The 11,923-nt window shown below is 41.8% G+C and overlaps 1 protein-coding gene across 1 annotated transcript in view; it reads left to right on the forward strand.

The window, feature by feature from the left end:
• The first annotated feature begins 165 nt into the window (after positions 1-165).
• Positions 166-11,923, forward strand: part of STKLD1 (serine/threonine kinase-like domain containing 1) — a 12,463-nt gene continuing 705 nt past the window's right edge. Inside the window, exons 1-17 of the mRNA XM_010132711.1 lie at positions 166-180; positions 658-753; positions 1,232-1,276; positions 2,545-2,619; positions 3,229-3,333; positions 3,545-3,615; positions 4,245-4,360; positions 4,842-4,954; positions 5,051-5,211; positions 5,673-5,803; positions 6,031-6,114; positions 7,113-7,229; positions 7,806-7,940; positions 8,843-8,971; positions 10,042-10,170; positions 11,064-11,192; positions 11,525-11,662. Coding sequence (XP_010131013.1) covers positions 166-180; positions 658-753; positions 1,232-1,276; positions 2,545-2,619; positions 3,229-3,333; positions 3,545-3,615; positions 4,245-4,360; positions 4,842-4,954; positions 5,051-5,211; positions 5,673-5,803; positions 6,031-6,114; positions 7,113-7,229; positions 7,806-7,940; positions 8,843-8,971; positions 10,042-10,170; positions 11,064-11,192; positions 11,525-11,662 — 1,789 coding nt within the window. The remainder of the gene's footprint in view (positions 181-657; positions 754-1,231; positions 1,277-2,544; positions 2,620-3,228; positions 3,334-3,544; positions 3,616-4,244; positions 4,361-4,841; positions 4,955-5,050; positions 5,212-5,672; positions 5,804-6,030; positions 6,115-7,112; positions 7,230-7,805; positions 7,941-8,842; positions 8,972-10,041; positions 10,171-11,063; positions 11,193-11,524; positions 11,663-11,923) is intronic.

Here is an 11,923-nt window from a genome sequence, read left to right on the forward strand (position 1 = left end):
CTGCCCGCGGGAGTTACAGCGTCCTTTTTGTCGGAAAGTGTTTCCCGTCTCCGTGGGTGTTGGGTACCAGCCGCCGAGGGGTGGCTCTGGGCCTGGGGGTCGGTGCACGGCCGCCGCCCAGCCCACCTCACCTCACCTCACGGGGAGGCTGGGCCCTGTCCCGTCATGGAGAAATACGAGGTGCTGCCCGAAGGGCCAGGCCCTGCCCGGTGGGAAGGGGGTGGCCCTGAGGGGGTGCGTGGCCCTGGGGAGGGTTTTGTGGCCTAGAATAGAGGGTGTAGGTGTCCCTGGGGATAGTAGGTGACCACGGGAAGGGCATGCAAGTGGCCTTGGAATAAGTGTCGGTGGCCCTGAGGGTGTAAGTGACCCTGAGGAAGGGGCCTGTGTGGTCCTAGAGAGGGAAGTGCTGAGGTCTGGATGGCCCTGGGGACATGGGGGCATTGTGCTCAGCAGGGAGGAAGCGAGGGAGAATGACCTGGAGGGGAGGGGAAGGCCTGTGTGACTCCGGAGAGTTAGGGTTCCTGTGGTTATGCAGTGGAACTGGAGGTGCGTGTTGTGTGGAGGGTGTCTCTGCAAAAGTGGTTTGAAGTGGCTTTCTGCCTTGGTTCCACACTTGCAGCTGGCCAAGTGCTTTAATGTCTCTCTTCTGCCCCACAGGTGCTGCAGCAGCTCCCGCCTGGGGCCCTGGGCACTATATTGGTAGTTAAATTGAAAACAGAAAAAGATGTGGAGAAGAAATATGCAATAAAGCAGGTGAGAAGGTAGTTGCTAGGAAAACAAGAGACCATTGGCATGTTTGTCATCTCCATGGACCCATCTCATAGTAACAGAGACAAATGTGTTAGGCAGCTTAGTGACTGGGTGTGAGCAGAATTAAATCTTACTGTGCTGCTCATTTGTAAGTCGGAAGATTCAGATCAGTTTCCTAGAATATTGCGGTTAGAAGTGGGGCAAGGGGAGCAGGCTATGTGGGCCCCTCCTGTGTGTTTTCACCATAGCTTGCTGCAGTTTGAGAAGGACTGGCTGGCTGTTACAGACTCATTTAAAGCTCTGTTTCTGGCCATCTCCCAACAATGAGACTGCTCCAAATGTTAGAGATTGGAGCTATCATTGCAGATTTATGCCGATTCATACTCAGTTTGCAGTTTCAGTCATCTTGGCAAGACTCTTGCAACTTAAAGTTTGCCTGTCTGTGTATTACAGTCTCCTTCTTGTCTTTTGTTTGGTGCAGGTTGAATGTGTTGAGGAAAAGCAAGCAAACGAGGCCTTGAAGGAGGTATCAGTGCAGTTCTCTACTATTTCACTTGCAAAGACCCAAGTCTTGATAGAACAAAGTCTTTTATCTGTGAGGATTAACTAATAGTCCTACCTGATTTACATCTTGACTATCTGAGGGGTGTTCTCTCTGCCTTTTGCTTGAGCTTAGGCCAGGATTTTGTATTAATTGTTCTTGTATGCGACTATCTAGATTCAGGTGGACAGCTGTTCTTAGAGAATGGGCCTTTTTCAGAGTTTGTATTTGTGTTGTGCTGAAGACAAAGAGCAAAGCTCATCCTTTTGGCTTTTAAGCTGTTAAGAGTTTATCGTTAATAACTCCACTTCTAGTTAACATTTTTCATTGTATGTTCATTTTTTAGAGTTGAACGTTCTTCGCTCTGAATGATTTGACTGGTTTATTTCCTTTGTTGTACTTTTTTGTGCAAACTTGTTTCAATGTCTTATGTAAGAAGCAACATCAGAAATACTGTTAAAATACCGAGATTTGTTTCAGCAAAACACCTGAAGTAGCACGTGATGGATTAGTCTCATTGCATCCAGTTGTAAATGAGTGGGTGTACATGTCTGTACAGATGCTCCATCCTGCTCCAGGGAGGTGACCTCTTTATGTACTGAGACTGGCTTTACTGATGAACTTTGATCCCATTGTTCTACTGATGTATGTGTCTGTTGAAAGAAATGCGTTGTGCCAGCTGGAAGCCTGGCTTTTCATGTTTCTGGTGTGTCTGCACAGCCACCAACACAACTGTAGGAGAGTTAAGTTGAATTCTTGTACCTTTCACATCACTAGCAAATTTGCTGAAGTAATTCGTAATTGTTAGAGCCCTACATGGAACCCGTCCTCAAGGAGATAAGCATCTCACTAGTGTCATCACATTTTCTGAGGTTCAGTCTTGCATAGGGGTTACTGGAAATAATGACTATGCTGAGAAAAATCATCTTGACTTTTGCATTCTAGGTGGTATTTTCAGGTTTGGATGTTAGGAGCTGAAGGAGGATGTTGTTTACATCTCCCTAAGGATCAGTTCATATCCTGGAATCTCACAAGGCTGTTGTTACAGCATTACACTGAGAAGAGTGAGTGAAAGATTTCCCCTGACACTTGTGCATGCAAATATACAACAGAGCTTGTGCACTGAAAGATCTGATCAGACAAGTGACATCCACAAGTCAGGAAGTGGCTTAGGATATTATTTAAGGTCCTGTTAATGGGACGGGCATTGTAGCTATGGAAAGCTCTCTCTCTGTTTTTGTTATTCTGTGCAGGCAATGCATTTGCTGAAGCTTCGTCATTCAAATATCTGTGCTTACAAGGAATCATTTGTGATGTGGGATAACGAGGTGAGAACAAAACAGGATTGGTTAAACTGGAACACATAGGTAATGTTGTAAGCGTTTTTGCAGGTCTAAATTTGGGGTCATTGGCATGAAACGCTAAAAATAAGGTTATTTGATTGGAAACAAGCCTGCTTTTTAACTGCTGACTAGCCACGCTGAAAAGCTGTGAGGAGAGAGATTGGAGTCTACCCCACGGCAGTATTGCACACTGCCTCGTGGATTCTGACGTGAATCAGTGTGGAATACTGATTTTCATGCCTTCATGAAACCTTGTTACAGGAGATCATAGGAAGCTGAAAGCCCTGAATTTACTTATTCGCAGATTTTATTCAGCGCTCAGGCAAAACTTGTGTTGATTTTATGGTTATATATCTGACTTGAATTGTCCTATATGGCTTCAGTTAGGATGCTTGATAATGTTTAAAAAAAAGGCAACAAACTGTATTTTTAATAAAAGAAGGTAAATATTGTTTCCTCAGAGAGATTAATTATCTCAGAACCCCTTGATATTGGTGAACATCACACCCACCTGTTTGGCCAAGTGCTCAATTTATCTTTCTTACTTATTGCTTGCAGACAATTACACGAACATTGTCTAATGTTTTATTACAGATATCATCTCTGTTCCTATGTCTGGTGATGCAGCACTCTGGCCAAGAAAATCTTTCCTCTGTAATCAAGGAAAAGAGGCAGAAGTCAGAAAAAATACCAGACATGGTAAAAAGTACAGAAGAGGCGTCAGGCTGAACTGACAGAGTCTCATTGCTTTTCTGTTTCTTCCTCTGCTTCCCATAGTCCTCAGACTCCCCCTCTATAGATCTCCAAAGCACGGTGTTCTGCTGAAGGGTGGTTTTGGAAGCTATCTTCCACAAGATATTTGAAAGTTACTCTCTTTATGTGACACTTGCATGTATATTCCCCTGGGCAGGTGATTCTGAAGTTCCTGGGACAGATGGTGGATGCTTTGTTTTATATACACAAACAAAATATTTTCCACAGGTGAGTAGAAGTCTTGTTGTCTTTGTCTGACAGGTCGTCGTTGTTCTCAGTGACTCTTGGTTCAGCACAGCTGCTCAGTCACAGTGAATTTTACTGCTCTAAAAAGGGGAGTAGGGAGTAGAAAGTCTGGACTTCATATATAGATTAGTTTTCTGTGACTTCTGAAGTCATGTGTTATGAAACAGAAATCTGTGAGTTTTGTTTAAATTATCTGTCTGAATGAGGTGTTCCCTCTGTTTTTTCTTATAATGTGCTAAAATTCTAGTATTAATTTTTATATTAGAATATTGACCATCTCTAATGCTGACACTTTGGTGGCTGTGATGGACAGGGTGTATCTAAAGTAAGGAAGAACCGTTGCTCTCCATGTTCAGACACTTCTGTTACAATAACAAATTTTAAAGCATTTCACAGTAAAAGAAGAAAATAATTTTATTTCAGTTGATTATCACTTGTTTATTACCCCCCCCCCCAAACCTGAAAACCATAAACCAAACCCCAACATCCTCGGCATCACCCCACTCATCCTCCCTCAAAATCCCCCAAGCCCTCTGATGATAAAGGGAACCTTTAGTTGTGTATCATTAGACTCTGATTTCACAGGCTGACAGAAAATATTTGTGTTGCAGAAATCTCAAGCCATCCAACATCCTTGTGACTGGTGAAGCATCCTTCCTGCTTAGCGACTTCAGTACAGAGACACTTATGAGAGACGAGATGAAATGGAAAATCAGAGTGGAAGAAAGTAGATATTTGTTTTACTCTTTTACTGTACTTTTAAAAGATTCAGTTATGGTGGATATTTTTAGTCCTCGGAGAAAAATCACCCAAAGAGGAAAAAATTATCTTCCCTCCCCATTTTCTGCATTATACTATTTGTCCTCTGAAGTATGAGCTGTATATTCGTAGGCAGTTGCCTGCAGCATTAATTGGGTTCACAGTTGAGAACTGTAATATGTCTGTGTCTCGGAGCTCTGCCGCAGATGCCATTGGGATCCTCTTTAGCTTGATATGTATGCAGTAAAATCTTAGAAAAATGTTCATTAGCTATAGCGTGTTTATTAGTCTTCCGTGGCATAGCACCAGTAAAAAAATGACTAATCTCTGCAGAATATCTCTACATTATTTTTAGACATAAACCAATTTCCTGCAGTTCATGCACATGCAAGAGAAAACTGTACAGCACAAGGGCAGCAACATTTACCATACGATTCTTATTTCCACAGATAGCAAGAACTGGATGGCTCCAGAAACATTTGGTTTTTCTTTTACTGAGAGATCTGACATCTGGTCTCTGGGTTGTATTCTACTTGAAATGATGACCTGCTGTATTCTGAATGTATGTAATAATGTTTCGGTATAGATTTACAATGTCATGGGCCCACCTGGACATCCCTCAACAAGTGTGTGAGAGCTCTTCTGATGCTCCTTACAGGCAGAAGAGATAAATTCATTACTGCAGGATATTAGACAGGAAACCAGCCATCTTGAGGGAGTTCTGACACGAATGCAAAATGGAGATAACAGCCCTTTGCCTTTATTTCCAATTTTATTTATGATGCTGCAGATTCAGCCAAGCACGAGACCCACAGCACAGTGAGTTCTGGATGCTTTGCCTTGATTATTTTTCGTCCTACACCCACCGCCTTCACAAAAATGGGAGCTTTAGCTGCTCTTTGAAAGAGATTGAGTCAAGGTTGATGATCTTACTGCTGTGACAAATTGAGTTATTAAAAAAGCCAAAGACTTGGTGTTCATTCAGCATTGGGCGCTCTCATGCGCGTAGGTGTCCTTTATTTGAAGCGTTACTTTCTAAAATGGTGTTATGCACAATTTTACAAGCCGTTAACCTGAAACTCAAGCATGGCTTGCTCAATGTAAGCTCTTTTGTAAACTGTTTTGGAGTAAATTTTAAGTTCTGTGAAAAAAAAAAAATCCAGTCTTCAAATGAAGTATTATTAGCTTTTTATATAAAAATGAAAGAAGCCTGTAGAAATGCTTCTTTTGTGGCTAAGTCCTAACTTAGTGGTGCTGATTTTTGTCTCTTGTAATTCTAGGGATCTGACTGAGATTCCATTGATTAGGGAATGCCTGATGGTTGCTGGTGCCTCTTCAGTAAAACTGAAGAAGTCTTTGCCTCCTAAAATAATGGATGTGCTCCTTGAGGGAGGAATCGAAAGTGTTCTAGGTAATCTCCAAAATATATAATGCCAAATATACCAATTATACAGATGGCTCAGAACACTTTGTAATATTGAAATGTTTGATGCATCAGGGGAGAAGTTTTTCCAACAATTGCAAATTACATTATTTTCATTTATATGAATTCATGTCTTGTACAAAATAGCGAAAATTGAAGTGCTTTTTATAAGTGTTTGTATCAAATGGTTAGAAGAATTTTCTTGCTTTATGTAGATTTCATGCAGGCTTTCTGGGATATAGAAGAAGCACAGGCTAAAGCCATGCAGCACCTTGCCAGCTTCGTAAGAGAGAAAAGTGGTAAGACACTGTTGTATTAATTTACTTATTCTGCCCTTTCATTACTTTGAGATAATAGGAAAAGGAAAAAAAATTCTTGTGACAATAAATGTGAATGAAATTGCTCCATTTCTCATTTTGGGAACATACTGGAGTAAGCCAATAGTTGACGTGATGGTGTTTGTACTTGTGTAAATGCTTTTGTTGAGCAGCAGAGGTGTTTTACTGGATAAGAAAAATGGGCATGGAAAAAAACTCCTTAGTGCTATTTTACTTGGCAACTAAAGTGAATTGGTAAACTGACATTTGAGGAAGGTAATTCCTATCAGCATTTCCTGGATATTCCTGAAGAAATCTTTTATCAGTAATATAGGGGGCTTTGGTTCTAAATAACAAAACGAATGGATCTTTGTGATTCCCGTTCAGTCCCGCTGACAGCGGAACAAGGCCGGGCTCACAACCGACCAGCTTGTTCAGCACATCGCACCACGGCTTACCACGACTGCTGCTCACTTCTTTGAACAAGCTCAAAATGAAGAACAATCCAGTTTTTCCTCAACACTTTATCATATATTTGGGGATCACTGAATAGCTGAATTAGTTATTCCAAAATCTTCCTACTACTAGGAGATCTGGTTGAAGTACTTTCCTCCCAGGTTTGTTCTGAAAAGTGTGGGTTTGGGCTCATGCATGATGTTCTACCCCACGACTGGCTACCTGAGTGAAGGACGCCAGTGTGCCTTGCTGAGGAATGTGCTGGCCACCCAGGGCTTGCACAGCCTTGCAGCTGCCTTTATTAAGAGGCATTTCCCACAGAGAGCAGAACGTTCACTCTGTATTGTTCCATCTCTACTTGCGTTTTGTGCTCTTTGATTTGAGAATGTTGTTCTGCTGTATCACATCATCCATAGTAACTCAAATTTATTTGAAACTGGAACTCTGATGTTCTGGAGTATTGGTACCCACTAAGCATTCTAAGCTGTGTAACTGAACGTTGTCTCACTTTCTTTTCCCTTCAGCCTTGCCCTATCTGCTGACGATCACAGAACTGGTCACTTTTGCCATGAAGACTCATGTAGATTCTCTCAAGTTACAAGTAGATGGTTGCAGTTTATTGCTTGAAACTCTAAGTCAAGGTACAATTATGAGATTCCAACTTTTGCTGGGTAATACAGCCTATGTCTTGTAAAGTTAGATGTAGCAGGTAAGGTTTGAAATAGGTTCAATAGTGATTTTAGGAGATAAATTTAAAATAATAGAGGAGTTTAGACAGCTTTAATAAAAGTCTGGATTTTCATGGGCTAAGAAAGCCTGGACTGGCATACGCAAATTCCACATCACTGTTAATTTTAAATACAGGCTACTGATCTTTGGCTACTGAGTTTGTTTTTGTATTATGTAGAGTGTTACTAGAGTGCATGAATCAGACTCTCAATGTTTTGGTCTTTGAATTTCAAACCATAAAAGTGTGGTTTGTTCTCATGCGGTCCTTGCTGTCACTTTCCTGGCAATTTACGCCAATAACACTTGGTAATGATACAAGTTTGAAAATAGTAACAAGTGTTTCAGAGAATTTAAAGTAACTTTTAGATATGTTGTGTGAAGAAATGCTGTTAATGGAATGTTTTACTTCTGCCGACAGCGGGGGGTTCAGACTCCATTCAGAGCCAGTGAGATCTTTGTTCTGGTCAAATGTTTTCTGCTTTTGACAGCTCTAGAACACGATGTGGTGATGGCCCTGGATGAGAACGTGACCAGCTCTCTGCTAGACACAGCGAGAAAACACTCTGAAAATGAAGAGTTACTTTCTTTGGTCTGCACATTATTGATGATGATTTCAACCAGTGGTGGGTCACTTTGCTCATTTTTGGGGAATATTTTTATGTTTCTGCTTTCATAGTCTAATCCAAGATGTAATGCAGAACTCATGACTTCACTGAGATGTGGATGTCTGTAGGTAGAGTTTAAGACTTAAGATTGTAAGACTGACTGGATACTGGTAAGATAACACTCCTGAAAGTATAAGACACACTGCGCACCCAGCCTTCAGGTACTTGTGGAATTGTATCTGTTAGCGCATTCCTGTATTTCCTCTCGTTTTGGAAACAAGTACAACTGTGCACTTAGTAGTGCTGGGGAAAATGAGGGCATAGAACCTGGATTCTATTTTTGGCTGTGCCATGGTGAATTGAAACCATTCTACTTCATTTCTCTGCTTTGGTTTTTCTCCTGAGATTATAATTACTAAATATTTATAGTATCTTGTTTTCAGTGTCACTTCAACAGTCATCAGAAGAATGTTTTTATAAATGGTTACAGAAGGATTTAGCAGCAAGGGAGAGATCTTAAAAAAAAGAAAAATGGCACAAAGTGTCATGTGCAAATAAACGTAGCATCTAAGACCACACTATTTTTATACAGGGTTTCCTAATTCTGAAGCAGAGGTCGCTTGAATTGCTAAATTGCAAACATTTGGAAAATAGTAATTTCTACCCTCTCAGTTCCCTTTCTGCTCTGTAAGAAAGAAGGATGGCCAGACATCCAGCTGAAAGGGTCATTTGTGCTAAACACTGTGCTCAAGTGCATCTTGTTAAAGAACTTGGTGTGTCCTTTTGCTTTCTTTTGTCCAGCTGATGGTATCATGTTCCTGGATTGTTACCTCTGTTTAACTCAGTAGTGCTGTCTGTGAGGACAGCGAGTGGGATGAAAATACCAGATTCGAGAGGATTTTTTTCTGTGTTTTTTTCAGAAGTGGCTGCAGAGAATCTCAGGAAAGTTGGAGTAATCCCAGACCTTCTGTCAATTTTAAGAAATTTTCTTCATAATGAAAAGATCTGCCTCTCTTGCTGTGGGATTCTCTGGAGCCTGGCTTCGAGTGGTGAGTAGAACACAGCAAGTATTGTGCTGAGACTCAGGTGACTGAGTGGCAGCAGGTATTGTGCCTAGTGGAGCACAGACATTCCTCTTTCTGGGACTAGATTTTTCTTCTTTCTCCCACTCTGGAGAGATGTCTCCATAGAACAACTAGAATAGCTTTAAGTGATCCAGAGTTAAATGAGAGAAAACTAATGCAGGCTTTTTAGCAACCCTTTCTGTGATAAGGTGTCAAAGTTCAAAGTCAAATTTTTCCTGCTTAGGCCAGGATACAGCTTATGAAAAATGGTCAAGAACGAAGGGGCACATGCAGCTTCTGCTTTGTCAGTTCTGTGGTTTTGCTCTGCTCTTAGCAGAGGGAGCGTGGTGCAATCAGCATATTAGATTAGGTATCAGAATAGCATTTGGAATTAATAGCATCTTATTTCTTTGCATCATGCTTCTTTTGGCAGCTTTTCAAAAGAAATGTGATTGGCAAGGTGGCAAGTGTATTCTTCTCATTGCCTTAGAACTGAACCAGCATCTTCCTCACGGTGTTGGCGAGCTGTGGGTGATTGCTTGAGCTGACCCCTTCTGAGGCTGCACTGGGAGTTTTTTAGGGGACTGGTTTCTGTGACACGTTCTTGAATAGGTGTGTGGTGGTCTGATCGTTCAGGGAGGCTGAAAGCACAGAATGTGCACAATTGCACTTGGTACACTTTATTCCCTTTGTGCAACAGACTACCCATTTGATTTATGTGACCAGCAAATGCCTATCCTGCGGGCTCTTCTGTCACAAAGGTGGTTATTTTTGGAGGCTTTGTGCCACGATCCCCATGTATAATTTAAATGGCAAAACCCCCCAATCCTGGAGAAGCTCAGCTTTCTGCAATAACCTCTGGTATTAGTCCTGTAAAACTCGATTTGATTTTGTGTGTTTAAAATTCCTTCCCTCTGCTTTTGTTTGTACTAAAATAACATGGTACTTTTCTGATGCCATCACCCGTTAAGGTTTTACTGATGTAATTTGACATACAATGTGCTTATTACTTGATTCAATAACCGTTGCATTTCCTTTTTGATATGGTAATTCAGAGAATAATGTAGACCAAGCATTGCTGCAAAGTGCTGTCCCTGTTACCTCCATGGTCCTTCAAGAGTACCTCCAGAACAGAGCAGTTGCAGAGGCTGCTTGCTCGGCTCTATGGGCATTGTCACTCCAAGGTGCGTTTTCCCTTGTGCGTGGAAAAGGCTCATATGCCAAACACATCTGTCTGTCGGTGGTGATCCTTGTCAAACAGCCTGCTTGGACTTAGCAGGCTCTGCAGATGGCAGCAGAGGTAGAAACTTGTGTTCTCTCTTAACCAGCCTTCCCTGCACTTGCTCTCTAATGCTCCTAACAAAGATCTTTTTGATAAGCTGTAGCAATTACATAACGAGGCACTGCCCAGGGGTGCTGTAGTGATGGGGAGCCGTGAGAACCTTGCTGCGCAGAGCACTCTCTGGCTTATCTCTTAAATCCAAGAATCCCATTTGTGTTACTCCTTTGAACAGTGTTAGTGTAGTGCAGCCTGGGCTGGGAGGTTTGTTTTATGCTGTTTGCTTTGTAAATTGGGAACAATATTTCAGATTAAAACATCTGTCTCTAATCATCATGTCCACTAAGGACACATCCTTGCAGATGCTCTGCCTTATTTCTTCCTCAGACAAGAATATTGCCATAGATTTACCAACTCCTCTGTGCTTACACCATCATTCCACTGGGTAGAGCTGAGTAAAACACCCTGAGCAATCTTGTTTCTAGCACCCACTCGCAGCATACGTTGTGTCTTCAGGATTCTCCATTCCTTTTGGCTTGGAGAATGAAAGGGAACCTTGACACAGAAGATGTACCAAAAATCTCTCCCAGACCCCTGGATCAACACATGACAAGACTTTACTGGGCCTTTTTTATTGCAATACAGGTTTTCATGTGCTTTCTTTGTAACTTTTATCACATAATTAAAGTAATTTCAGAAACAGGAGGCAGAAGTCAAAATGCTCGTGAGTGTTTTAAAGGCTTTTGAGTATATTGAAGTTTTGGGGGGTTATGCATGTTTTGTTTGTTTGTTTTCAAGGTTGCTTAACTGAGGCTGAGTATGAGCCCACAACCGCGCTTTTGCTGGAGGCGCTCTGGATGAACCCAGGCAGCCCGGTGCTGGTGAAGAGTGCCTGCCTGGCGTTAGCAAGCCTTCTAAGGCTCTCTGGTAACATTCAGCAATTCTTTTTTTCTGACTTATTAGTAACTTGAGAATTTTGTTACTTCCCAATTAAGTTGTTTCAACTAAGTCAGAGTAGAGCTCAATCAATGAGAAACATTAAAATACCACTTCTACCACGCATGACAGTGTCAGCTGCATGTGTGGTCTTCTACTTGTTGCCCAAATAAGCTTCCGAATAGTTTTCAGGAAGACTGAAAATAACTGGCATGATTTCCTGGAAAAATATTACAGGTGTGCTAGCTGGAGACAGGGATTGGAAAGCAGGTAATGCAGTCTGCAGTGACCAGTTAACCCAGCGGTGTTTGTCTCCCTTACAGAAGTATCAGCTTTGAGACTTATAATGGATTCCAAAGTCAATGGAATAAGTGTGATCAAAGATGCCTACCACCTTCACCTCGATGACCCCGAGGCAGTGGAAGATATCTGTATGCTGATTAACGAGATGGCTCAGTATGGTGAGATTGTGGTGGTGTTTGATGAGTCTCTTTCTCTCCTCCACCCCCAAAAGATAGTAAAGAAAACTGTAACAGCAGCTGCTCAGGGATGTGTTAGTTCTCTTGGGAAAGACTTACAAGAAAGGATGATGATTTGGAACTCAGAATTCATCCCTCTTGTTCTTCAGAATGCCACTCTAATGTTGTAATGTCATAACTTCATCTTATCTTGCCCTCGGGTATACATGTGTCCTTCCTCTGCTCTCCTTTAGCTCCTGCTGA

Source organism: Buceros rhinoceros, unplaced genomic scaffold (genome assembly GCF_000710305.1).
Source record: "Buceros rhinoceros silvestris isolate BGI_N320 unplaced genomic scaffold, ASM71030v1 scaffold47703, whole genome shotgun sequence".
NCBI classification, from domain to species: domain Eukaryota; kingdom Metazoa; phylum Chordata; class Aves; order Bucerotiformes; family Bucerotidae; genus Buceros; species Buceros rhinoceros.